Here is a 12,113-nt window from a genome sequence, read left to right as displayed (position 1 = left end):
TCATCTGGTTTAGGGTCAGATGATGGTTTAATTGGTGAGGATGGTGTGGAATTGGGATGTTGTTGTTGTTGTTCTGGTGATTTAGTGGTTTGAGTGGTTTCATGAGAAAAAGTATGAGTGTTTAGGGTGTCAGGGCTTAGGTGTTTTTCCAGTTCAATAATGGGGTCATCAGAAAGAACTTGTTTGTCCTTCTACTGAGGCTTGTCAGAGGAGGTAAGTTTAGAAAGCCCTTTCTTACCTCTTCTGAGTAGCTCATCAGTTGAACAACTAAGTTCTTCTGAGTTATCAGAAGATGAAATATTGATGAGATCAGGGTGAATAGTTCTAAGGGGTTTTGTATAGCCTAATTCCATATCTGTTTCAGAAGAGATCTTAAGAGCTTTACCTTTAGGAGCAGGAGCTTGTTTCTGCTTAAGCCTAGCAACAAGAGTTTGCTCATCAGAGTCTGTCTCTTCAGAATCATCATCCAGCTTCAGTTTCCTCTTAGGAGCTCTAGAAGATTCTTCAACCACCTTCTCAGCAGGAGCTTCATGCTTGTGCTTAGTCCTCTGTTCAGCAGCTTGTTCCACTTTGATCTTCTTCTGAGTCAGAAGATCTGGCTTAACAACTTGTTCTTCCTGAGTCTCAGCCTTTCTCTTGGACTTCCTTTTCATTGCATTATACACACTAACAGTTGGCTCCTTAGTCACAATTTCTCTTGTAACTTGTTGACCTCCCTTCCTAAGTTGTTCCAAGTAGTTCTAAATGACTTCTTCACAGTCCAGTTCAGAAATAATGGGATAACCATCCACATAGAAAGGATCACCAGTGCGAACATGAAAGTCTTGCTGAGGTTGAACTACCTTGGTGATGATTATATGCATCTTAGTCAAGAAGTTGGCAGTCAGAACTTCTAGAGTAATCACATTATCAACAAGTTCAGAGTGGTGTTTCTTAACCATCTTAACTATCTTGCACTGAAAGAGTAGCTCAGACAAAAGTCTAGGATGAACTAGAGAAGTTCTCCTTTGAGATTTGCTGAGAAAAATTGCTTCGCAAACACGTTCAAAGAGGTAATCACCCAGATTAACCTTTTTCTGAGTCAGAAGGAAGTATATAAGGTGACGATGCGTCCATGAGATAGTATCAGTACCACCTAATCTAGGACAGATAGATGATATGATAATCTTGAACAGAACTCTGCACTCATCAGTCATTCCCTTGACTTTACCTTTCAGCTTCTCATCCAAGAACATCCTGTGCAGAAGATCTTTTCTATACGTTGTTTCCTTTTCAAAAGACTCCATAAACAGCCCTTTGTCTACTAATCCAAGTAGTGCGTTGAAGTGTACCTTTGAAAAAATTAGGTTCAAACCACAGACGTTTGACCTAATTTGAGGACCATTGAATTCCATAAGACCCATTTCCTTCCTAGATTTGCCTTTCAAACTAGGATTATTCTCAATAGCTAGGAGTTCCTCTAGCTGAGCTTCAAACTTTGTAAAGATCTTAGCTTTCATCCAGAAATGCTTGAGAAGATCTGGGTAAATGGGACCATTCAACATCTCGAAATATCTGTTCCAACCTTGATAAGTGAAATAAGGCTCCATATCATAATTGTTTGCCTTCAGACTGTTGAAATCCACCATCTTCTCAGGCACTAGCGTTAGCAGAGATTCTTGAAATTCCATTTCTTTCCCGGTGTATGCCATATTCTTGCAGAGATAGGGAGGAATAACGATTGGATTCTTTGAAGTAGACATGATGAAGGTTAAGGTTTGGTTGAAGCTAATGAGAGAGAAAGAAGTTTGTGTTGAAGGTTTAGAGAGATGAAAGTGTAGGTTGTGAAGTGAAAAGTGTGCAAGTGTATAGTGTAAGTTTATTTAAATGCGCACAGTTAACATAAAAATGGAAAATTTGGGAAGTTACTCTTATTTGACAAAAGTTTGAATATCAAAAGTCATCATTAACCACCCACTACCTGACAGAAAAGCCACGTGTAAAAGATTATTTGGTAACTACCATCTTAGTGGACAACTGTTCAGCAGCGAATGTTAAACGTTTTCCACTTAGATAGGTCAGAGCCTTTGAGTTGAAAAGATCCTATCAGAGGTAAGTACTTCAGAGCTTTTGCATTCAGATGTTTTGAAGCAGAACTTCTGATATACATAACCTCTTACACTTTAGAAGCCAAAATTTTTATTCAGAGATTGAAAACATGTTCAGATGTTTCTTTATAAAATCAAATCTTTCAACAGGTAAGGCTTTAGTAAATATGTCTGGCCATTGATTTTCAGTATCAACAAACTTAATATCTATTATACCTCTCTGAACATAATATTTGATAAAATGATGTTTAATTTCAATATGTTTGGCTCTAGAGTGAAGAATAGGGTTTTTAGATAAATGAATGGCTGCAGTATTATCACAATATAAAGGAATATTGTGACTGCTTACTTGATAATCTTCTAACTGATATTTTAGCCAGAGTAGTTATGTGCAACACTTAGCTGATGAAATGTATTCTGCTTCTGCTGTTGACAAAGCTATGGTAGTTTGTCTTTTACTAGCCTAGGAGATAAGGTTTTCACCAACAAATTGACAATTGCCACTTGTGGATTTTCTTTCAATTTTATCTCCAGCATAGTCAGCATCACATAATCCATTCATCATATAATCATTGGATTTCTTATAAAGTAATCCAAGATTAGTTATTCCTTTCAGATACCTAAAGATTCTCTTTACAGCAGTAAGATGAGATTCTCTAGGATCTGACTGAATAAAATATCAGGCCTAGAGGCTGTCAGATAGAGTAAGGAACCAATCATACCTCTGTAGACCTTTTGATCTACTTTTCCTTCATCTTCTATTTTGCTCATGTTGGTTGTTGAGTGCATGAGAGTGTTCATTATCTTGCAGTCATCTAAGTTGAACTTCTTCAGAAGTTCCTTAGTGTATTTGGATTGATGAACATATGTTCCTTCCTTCTTCTGATTGATTTGAATTCCAAGGAAGAACTTCAATTCGCCCATCATGCTCATTTCAAATTCATCCTGCATCATCTTAGAAAAATTCTTGCACAAAGAAGCATTAGTAGAACCAAAGATAATATCATCAACATATATTTGAATGATTAAAATATCTTCTTTGGTTGTTTTTCTAAAGAGTGTGCAGTCAACTTTCCCTTTCTCAAAACCCTTTTCAAGAAGGAAATTACTGAGTCTATCATACCAAGCTCTTGGAGCTTGTTTCAGACCATACAGTGATTTCTTCAGTCTATAAACATGTTCTAGGTTTGAGATATCTTCAAAACGAGGAGGTTGTTTGACATACACGTCTTCAGAAATAAAACCATTTAAGAAGGCACTTTTAACATCCATCTGATACAAAGTTATTCCATGATTAACAGCATAAGATAGAAGTAACCTGATAGCTTCGAGTCTAGCTACTGGTGCAAAAGTTTCAGTATAGTCAATCCCCTCTTGCTGACTATACCCTTGTGCAACCATTCTAGCCTTGTTTCTTACCACCTCACCTTGCTAATTCAGCTTGTTTCTGAATACCCATTTTGTTCCAATAATGTTCTTATGAGATTGTTTGGGCACCAGAGTCCATACATCATTCCTTTGAAATTGATTTAGCTCTTCTTGCATGGCCACTATCCAAGCATCATCTTTCAGAGCTTCATCAACTTTTGAAGGTTTCATCATAGAGATAAGTCCAACTAAAGATTCCTCACATCTAAGTTGAGATCTTGTCTTTCTTGGACTATCTTTGTTGCCTAAAATCAGTTCCTCTGGATGAGATGATTTGTATTTGAAATTATTTCTTGGGGGTTCATCATCTTCAGACTCATCAACAGCAGGTTCAGGAGCTGCTTCATTGCTTTGATGTTCAGAGTCTGTTGGAACTGTCATGTTCAGAGGTTCTTCAGAAAATGAATGTTTTGAGTAGTTTGGAATGTCTGAATACTGATCCTCTGATACCTGAAATTTAGAGAAACCTTCCACAAGCTCTGACACTTGGTCAGGCTCTTTGTCATCAAATTTTACATGCATAGTTTCTTCCACAGTATGTGTTTCAGAAATATACAGTCTGTATGCTTTTGAGCGTTTAGAGTATCCTATAAAGATACCCTTATAACCTCTAGCATCAAATTTCTTTAGATGGACTTTATTGTTTAAAATGTAACAAGTACATCCAAACTGATGAAAATAAGAAATGTCAGGTTTTCTTCCCTTGAACAACTCATAAGCCGTTTTGTTCAACTTAGATCTGATATAGATTCTATTTTGAACATAACATGCTGTGTTTACAGCTTCTGCCCATAAAAACTTTGCTACATTTGTTTCATGCATCATGGTTCTGGCCATTTCTTGCAGAGTTTTATTCTTCCTTTCTACAACCCCATTTTGTTGAGGAGTTCTAGGAGAAGAGAATTCATGCAAGATGCCATATTTTTCAAAAAAAGTTTCAAAAGGTTCATTTTCAAATTCCCCACCATGATCACTTCTTACTTTTAAAATGGTGTAGCCTTTTTCATTTTGAATCTGTTTGCAGAAGATGCTAAACTCATCATAAGCTTCATCTTTTGTTCTTTGGAATTTTACCCAAGTCCATATACTGTAATCATCAACAATTATCAATCCATATTTCTTTCCATTGATAGAGGCAGTGTTAACTGGCCCAAACAAATCAATGTGAAGAAGTTCCAATGGCCTTGAGGTAGAGACAATGTTCTTAGGTTTAAAAGAGGATTTTGTAATCTTTCCTCTTTGACATGAACCACAAAGTGTGTTTGAGTGATATTTAATTTGAAATTCTGGTATCACTAGAATGATGTTATCGAAGATGTCCCAACAACAGCTTTATGAATAATGTTGTATTGATTGTTGGCACATCTTACATAACATGTAAAAATAAACTGACAGAAAGTAAATTGCACAAGTGATTGTTAACCCAGTTCAGCCAACTGCCTACTCTCGGGGATAACAATCCAGGAAGGAAATCCACTAATAGTTCTAGTCACTAAGACCTCCAGCAAACCCTTGGATTTACGTCTCAAACTAAGACCTCCAGCAAATCCTTGGTTTACGTCTTATAACCTCGACACTACTCATGTAACTTCTGCCTAGGAACTCCTAGACATGAGATCCCATCTCACTTCCACTCACACAACACAACATGTGTTGTTTATACAATGTTGGGAATAATGTGGTAACAACTTACCAAGACAATATTTCACTTTTGCTTAAAAGCTTCAAGTGAATCACACACAGTTACCTTCGTACTTCAAAGCTTAGGAGTAACCTTACAATAATAAACTCAGTTCTTAACTCGTGTTATTGAATCCACAAGTAAGAATCACAATAAACAAATACAGACTCAACAAAGACTCAATATGTATTTTCTAATACTTTTCAATGAGATGCTTAGTCTTGAACTTGGTCTTCATATATATAGCACAATAGCACGCTCCTCTTGCTTCACAAATGCTAGGACGCTCCTTGAGAGCCATAAAGGGTGATATGATACATTTTTAATCTTCATCAAGGATATATCAAAACTTTCCATAAGTGTTTAAAGGACTTTAGAAGATAAGATAAGTCATACAACTATTCCATTAAGTCTGACTTATTCTTAAAACACCTGATCAGATCAAATCTTCAATAAGCGCGCTCTTAAGTGGATTTCCATATATATCAGATGCTCATATTAAATGCGCGATATTTCCTTGAGCAAATAGGATGTTGTAACATGTTTTCCAACATCTTGTTAGCATATTTGTTTTAGCAAAATTAAGCCAATTCAAATATCCAACAATCTCCCCCTTTGGCAATTTTTGGCTAAAACAATTTCAGGCCATTTAATCACCTTTGAGAGATATAAAAAGCGCAATCCTTCAAGTCACCATGATCACACAAAATGAAGGATGTTAGAGCATCTTAAACAAAATTTCGCATATGTGAAAAAATAAGTATCAGAGGCGGCAGCAGCGGAGTCATCATCAAATAGCCTCGAGCAAAATAAAACATGTGTTAGCAAAGATGTTTTAACATGTTTATCTAGCGTGGTATCAGAGCAAGTATGATTAATCATACAACACATCCTATGTTATCAAAGATGTTTCAACATATGGGAGCACAACTTCTAGCACAGGTTCGTCCAATCAGGGCAGCATCCATTCAACAACATACTCCCCCTGAATTTATCAGCTCGTGCATCACCTCAGGGTAAAAGAATTTACTCCTCCTGAATACTTGCTTACTGCTACTTAAAACATGTCATAACAAAAGACACAACAGCATTGTAGCATAAACAAACAAACCAAGCCAAAGTACTACTCCCCCTTTTTAGCCACAAAATGTGCCAAAATAGGAAAGTATAGTATCCAAAGTTCATAATTAAACAAAGTTACAAACCATGCACTCAGAAGGTGCTAAAATCCAGGGCACAGAACCCACAAACCAAATAACAAAGTACAGTAAAAACAAATAACAAAAAGATTACATAATCATTCATCATCACTGCTTTCAGAGTCATCATCCTCTGCATCTGTAGTAGTGTCATAAGCTTCATCCTCATCAGCATTATGTTGTTCACCTGCAGCAGCAACGTTTGCACTAGCTTTGACAGGTGCATCATCAGCTTCCAGTCCTTCAATCATCTTCAGAAACATTTTCTTCTTTTCCTCAAGCTCAGCCTTCTGTTTATCAATCTCCTGACATTGAACCTTTAAAGCAGCAATGATCTCCTTTTTGGTCATGGTACCAGCTCCATCAGCAGATGTCCCAACATGATCTGCAACATTATGATCTCCAAATAGCTTGTGATGAAAAGTGAAAGCAGATTCCCTTTTCTTAGGAGTATCAGTCACAACCTTGATGTCTGGATATTGATCCAAGATGATTCCATATAACAGAGATGGAAATGCTATAGGCATCTTCATAGCAGTGGATCTGATATGCTTAATGGTTTGATCAAAAATAAAGGAACCATAATCATAGTCAACCTTGGTTCCTACAGCATAAATAAACCTACCCAGATTGGTTGCAACATTTGTTGCATGCTTAGTTGGTACCTAGTTAGTTGATCCTATCATATTTAGGATGGCATACTTTACATTCAGCTTACTAGTGGGTATCAGCTTTTTCTTGGGCCACACTTTGACTTTACCAACAGTTATTTCAGAACTCACAATATCATTTGCAACCTCTAATTCAGCCTTAGGCTCTACAGAACTTCCTAGGTAATTATTGATCACAACAGGAGAAAAATTGATACATTTACCTCTGACATAAACTTTGGGGTAGTCCTTGCTCAGTGGATTGTCACACTCCTCAGGAATGTTGACAAGAAACTCTTTGACCAGGAGCTCATAACAGTGACTGAAATCACAAACAGTCTTCAGCAGACCAGCTTCCTTGATATAGTCCAAGATGTCTTGACATTTCAGGGCATCTTTGGTCAATTCCCTCTCTACAGCTAGTCTTCTCTGGTAAATGTAATCCCATCTCAGTGCAAAAGCAGCACGATGGAAAGAAATGTTGTCACTGGGGGCTTCTTCAACAGTTTGGGATGCTTTCTTTGCAGTAGTTTTTGTCTTAGGAGTGGGAGATGAGATTTTTGCAACATCATAATCTGAGTCACTTGATGACTCTTTCTTCCTTTTCAGGGTCTCCTTCTTCTTGCTGGTGGGAGAAAAGACTTTGCTCCATCCTTTCACTGGTCCAACACCTTTTGTTTTCACTCTTGGTGCAGGATTCTTGCTTGCAGTGGGCACAGCCTTGCCTGAACAACTCCTCAGCCTTTTTGTTATACCACCAGTTGATCTTTCAGCAGGTTTGGTGGTCTCATAAGTTTCAACATCAACAACATCTTCTCCTTTCTCTTTCTCAGAATCTACAGACTTCTCAACTTCCTTCTCCTTTTCATTTGTGGGTATAGACTGGTTACTCTCTTCAGACTGAGTATCCTCTTCATCAGCAGAAGTACCCTCTTGAGCAGTTCTAGTTTCTTCATCAGAAGACTCAGATGTTGTGACAATTGTCTCAACATCTTTTTCAACAGCAGCTTCCTTCATGGTTTCCTTGTCAGCAGTCTCAGCCTCTTCAGGTTCATTCAAGGAAGCTCAACATCTGGCATGATATCTTCTTCAGTAATACCATGAGTTGATTTCTCAGTCACCAACTCAGCAATTGTTGGTGATCTACCAGCATCTTCAGTTTCAATCTCTATAGGGTTGTCATCTGTTTGCATTTCAGTTTCAACAAGTTCAGAGGCTAGATTCTTCTTCTCAGCAGCAGATCCCAAATTCTCAGTTGAATCAGGGTTATTGGAAGTTGGGATTTTTGTTTCTACCACTTCAGACATAGGTTTAGGGTTCTGAGGTTCTCCTTCGATAGTTTCAGATGTTCTCTCAGATGTGTTGACATTGGATTCAAACACCATATCAGACATAGAAAGGGGAATTCTAGACTTATAATCCCTTATTTTCTTCTTAGAGGTTCCTTTACCAGATTTATTAACTGAGGGAGAGATATCGTCACTTACTTTGGTAGTTTTCTTCTTTTTCTCAGCAGTTTTCATCTTTCCTTTCTTCTCAGCAGCAGTTTCATACTTGGTGTTGCTGGGATGAACGGTAGTAACAGGAACGGCGTCTTTGATGACTAGGGAGGATTTGATCTTTGCCTTTGATCGTGTGGAACGAGCGGACTTTGTGGTTTGAGATGATTCAGACATGTTTAGATGATGATTTTTGAAGTTTGAGAAGATGAATAGATGAGAGTTGTAGTGTGAAGTTGGAGAATAGGGTTCACGGACAAAAGCTAGAATTTGGGAGAAAAAGCATTGATTGCGTGTGATGACATATTTAAGGGAAGTTTGTAATGATTTCCCTAAATTAGCGTGCATTAATGGATGAGAGAGAGAGCGGTTTCCTTTTGCACGCCATAACTGCAGTAACTGCTATGCTTCTTCATGCAGGCAAATTCCTAATTTGCCCCTTAAAAATTCAAATTGATTTGCATCAAGCGCCTTTGTGAATATATCTGCTAACTGCTCATTTGTACCAACATGCTTAAGCTCCGCACAATTTTCTTCTACAAGGTCTCTGATGAAATGATGCCTGATGTCTATGTGTTTAGTCCTTGAATGTTGAACTGAATTTTTTGATATGTTGATTGCACTCAAGTTGTCACAATATAATGTCATGACATCTTGGTCGACATTATATTCCTTCAGCATTTGTTTCATCCACATCAGTTGGGAACAACTGCTACCTGCAGCTATGTATTCAGCCTCTGCAGTAGATAGAGACACACAATTTTGCTTCTTGCTGAACCATGAGATTAGATTGTCACCCAAAAAGAAGCAACCTCCTGAGGTGCTCTTTCTATCATCAGCATTGTAACACCCAAACCCATTATTTATATATTTCTACCTTAGTAAAATTCTTTTTCAAAATACGCAACGGAAAAATCACATTTAATTTATTGAATATCGGTTCGAGTATTACACTCCTCTACCAAAATAATACTAATGTGGTTAATTAGTAAAAATACTTGTTTATACAAATGTTAAATCAACTAATGTATTTATTAGCTATACAAAACAACCTAGATAAGGAGACTCTATATACATATAAAACCCCTTTTCCCGTGTCACAATCAGAGCGGAGCTTCACCGACGACTCGACATCGAATACCACAAAATCCTGTAAAATCTGGACCCCCAACGGTCCAGCACATAACACATAAAAGAGAGTTAGATAACATACTCAAAATATACAAGTGTAAGTAAATGGTACTTAAACACTTCTTCATAAAAACATGCATAATCATACATTATACATATACATCACCATCATTCATGCATATTCATATATCATGCATATACTTCATTTATCACCTAATCAATCATCCACAAAATACACCAAACATATAGTTTCACGTCGTCTCGGACAATACCAAAACATCAACAAATACATTGTTCAGATTATGGTCATGACGGACCCTGCGTTGTTCATTTTATAGTCATGACGGACTCTGCTCCTCACATACGGATTAACAATCAACATTTACCAAGTATGTGTCAAACATCATTTATCATAAAATGCACATAAAATCTCTAATGCAATCTAATGCTTCACATTCGTGTTATGTCCTCTCTAGACACCCCTAATGCATGTGGTACCATCGTCTTTTTCAGGGTATTTCACCTCCGATATCCTTCTTTATCAAACAAATATAGTTCGATATCCTTCTTTATTGGACAAGCCAATATCCCTAAATATTCATGATGCATGCACTCAAAACTCATGAATATATCCATCAACAATTATGGCATATAGCCCATCAACAATAACGTGGAACACTATCCAACGTTCGTCTTTATTAAGATAATCAATACCTTAATATCCGTCTTTATCAAATAACATAATTCGATATACTTCTTTATTAGAATAACATAATTCTAATATCCTTCTTTATTAAGTTGATTAACACCTTAATATACTTCTTTGACATTTAAATAAACATCATCATAATCATCAACACATACAATGCATTTACTCACATTTTTAACACAATACTAATAATATAAGTAAAGTGTATTAAGCATGCATTTTATCATAAAACAAACTCCGGAATCGGAATCTACGCGAAAAACTAGGTAAAATACATAATATAACATGTCAGAACCCTCAAAGTCATTCAAATTCCAAAATAGCAAAGTGCTGTGCTGTCACGGTGGCTAAGCGAGCCTTAGCGAGCTGTAGCGAGCTGTTCGCTGAGCGAAGGCTCAGCGAGCTTCAGCGAACCACACCAGTGGGTCACCTGCTCGTGGCGAGCTGCAGCAAGCTGTAGCGAACAGCACCTGCCAGAACTGCTCAAAACATGCGATTTCCACCCAAATTCACCCAAAAATCCCATTTTTCATGTTATAAACCCCAAATGAGTTTGTATTCTAGTGCAACAAACATATCTAAACACAAAAGGACGGTTCATTTCACCGATCTACCATTTTTACTACGAAAAAGTAGAGATTTAACACTTTTACTCAAAACTCTCAAGAACACAAAGTTCTTGAGTTTAATCCTTTATAAATCTCGTTTTTAACCATTAGATTCGTTCATACATCATGATAAGAGCATGTTAAACATGTTATGAACCTTAGAATCGATTTCCATTAAGAAAATCCATCTAAACTAAAACGAAAATGGGGTGGAGGAAGTTCGGGTGAGGAGAAATCGACATTCTCCCCTTCCTCGAGTCACCCACGAATATGAAATCTACTCTCTTACCTTGGATCGACGAACTCACGAAGATTGCTCCTCGAATCCCTCCTCCAAGCCCTTGCCCTAGCTCTTCAAGCTCTCTCCTCTCTTCTCTCCAAAACACAAGAACATGAGAAATGAATTTCTCTCTTCCTCTCATGGCCATATGGCGCCTCCCACACACACACAAGGCCCATTGGGCCTCAAGCCCAATTGGCTTGGCCCAATTACACGTTAACTCACTCTACTCGCCTAATAACTAAAGTACTCGATAAATAACTCAAGTTATTAACTTAATTAAAATGCCACGTTAAATAAAATATTTTAACACATAAAAATAACAATATGAAAATTGGGTCGTTACAACTCTCCCCCACTTAGAAGATTTTCGCCCTCGAAAATTACGCGACTAAAACAACTCCGGATAACTCCTGTATCCGACCCTCCAACGAAACGCTCAAAACGCTACACATTACCAAGTATGACAAAATTAGTTTATCCCATCCAACACAATTTTTGTCCATTTATCAACAAGAGATCAAGGACGGCCAGTTCCTCAATTTGTCGATAGATAGTCAACAATCATGATATCGGCATAAACCATTCTTATCAAACCGCTAAAACGTCAACTTCGCACGAAACATCCACAGACTCACATTCTATGGTACTCACAACTCTACCCCAAAACAGGTACAAACAATCGAACTCTCCGAAAGATACTTCCGTGGAATACTTCCACAACTCCATAATTCTCATAAATCTTTGATTCCCTCATGAATCACTTAAATGTGTTACATCACTTATTCATATTCGAATGTTATTCCAACATATCACTCGATAATTCAATTCCGACAATCAC

General features: G+C 37.3%; 2 protein-coding genes across 2 annotated transcripts; both read right to left on the bottom strand.

Annotated features, from left to right (window-relative positions):
• Positions 1 to 740: 740 nt before the first annotated feature.
• Positions 741 to 1,742, bottom strand: LOC123886505. Its single transcript, XM_045935820.1, has one exon. It carries the CDS (start codon positions 1,740 to 1,742, stop codon positions 741 to 743), a length of 1,002 nt encoding a protein of 333 aa, XP_045791776.1.
• A 4,751-nt stretch (positions 1,743 to 6,493) lies between these two features.
• Positions 6,494 to 8,062, bottom strand: LOC123886504. The gene is made up of 3 exons (XM_045935819.1): positions 7,114 to 8,062; positions 6,713 to 6,999; positions 6,494 to 6,646 (listed from the first exon to the last, which is right to left on the bottom strand). The coding sequence occupies exons 1-3, from the start codon at positions 8,060 to 8,062 to the stop codon at positions 6,494 to 6,496; spliced, it is 1,389 nt and encodes a 462-aa protein (XP_045791775.1).
• Positions 8,063 to 12,113: the final 4,051 nt, after the last annotated feature.

Source organism: Trifolium pratense, linkage group LG5 (genome assembly GCF_020283565.1).
Source record: "Trifolium pratense cultivar HEN17-A07 linkage group LG5, ARS_RC_1.1, whole genome shotgun sequence".
In the NCBI taxonomy this organism is placed as follows: domain Eukaryota; kingdom Viridiplantae; phylum Streptophyta; class Magnoliopsida; order Fabales; family Fabaceae; genus Trifolium; species Trifolium pratense.
The sequence above is the reverse complement of the archived record's forward strand: the minus strand, read 5'-3'. Positions and strand labels throughout refer to the sequence as shown.

Bases quoted from the DNA above. Each gene is read 5' to 3' on its own strand.
- LOC123886505 (XM_045935820.1), bottom strand. From the start codon at position 1,742: ATGTCTACTTCAAAGAATCCAATCGTTATTCCTCCCTATCTCTGCAAG.
- LOC123886504 (XM_045935819.1), bottom strand. From the start codon at position 8,062: ATGAAGGAAGCTGCTGTTGAAAAAGATGTTGAGACAATTGTCACAACA. The intron at 7,000-7,113 runs GTAAGCTGAATG...TTTATGCTGTAG, and splicing joins GAAAAAGCTGATACCCACTA to GAACCAAGGTTGACTATGAT. The intron at 6,647-6,712 runs GTTCAATGTCAG...ATGTTTCTGAAG, and splicing joins AGATCATTGCTGCTTTAAAG to ATGATTGAAGGACTGGAAGC.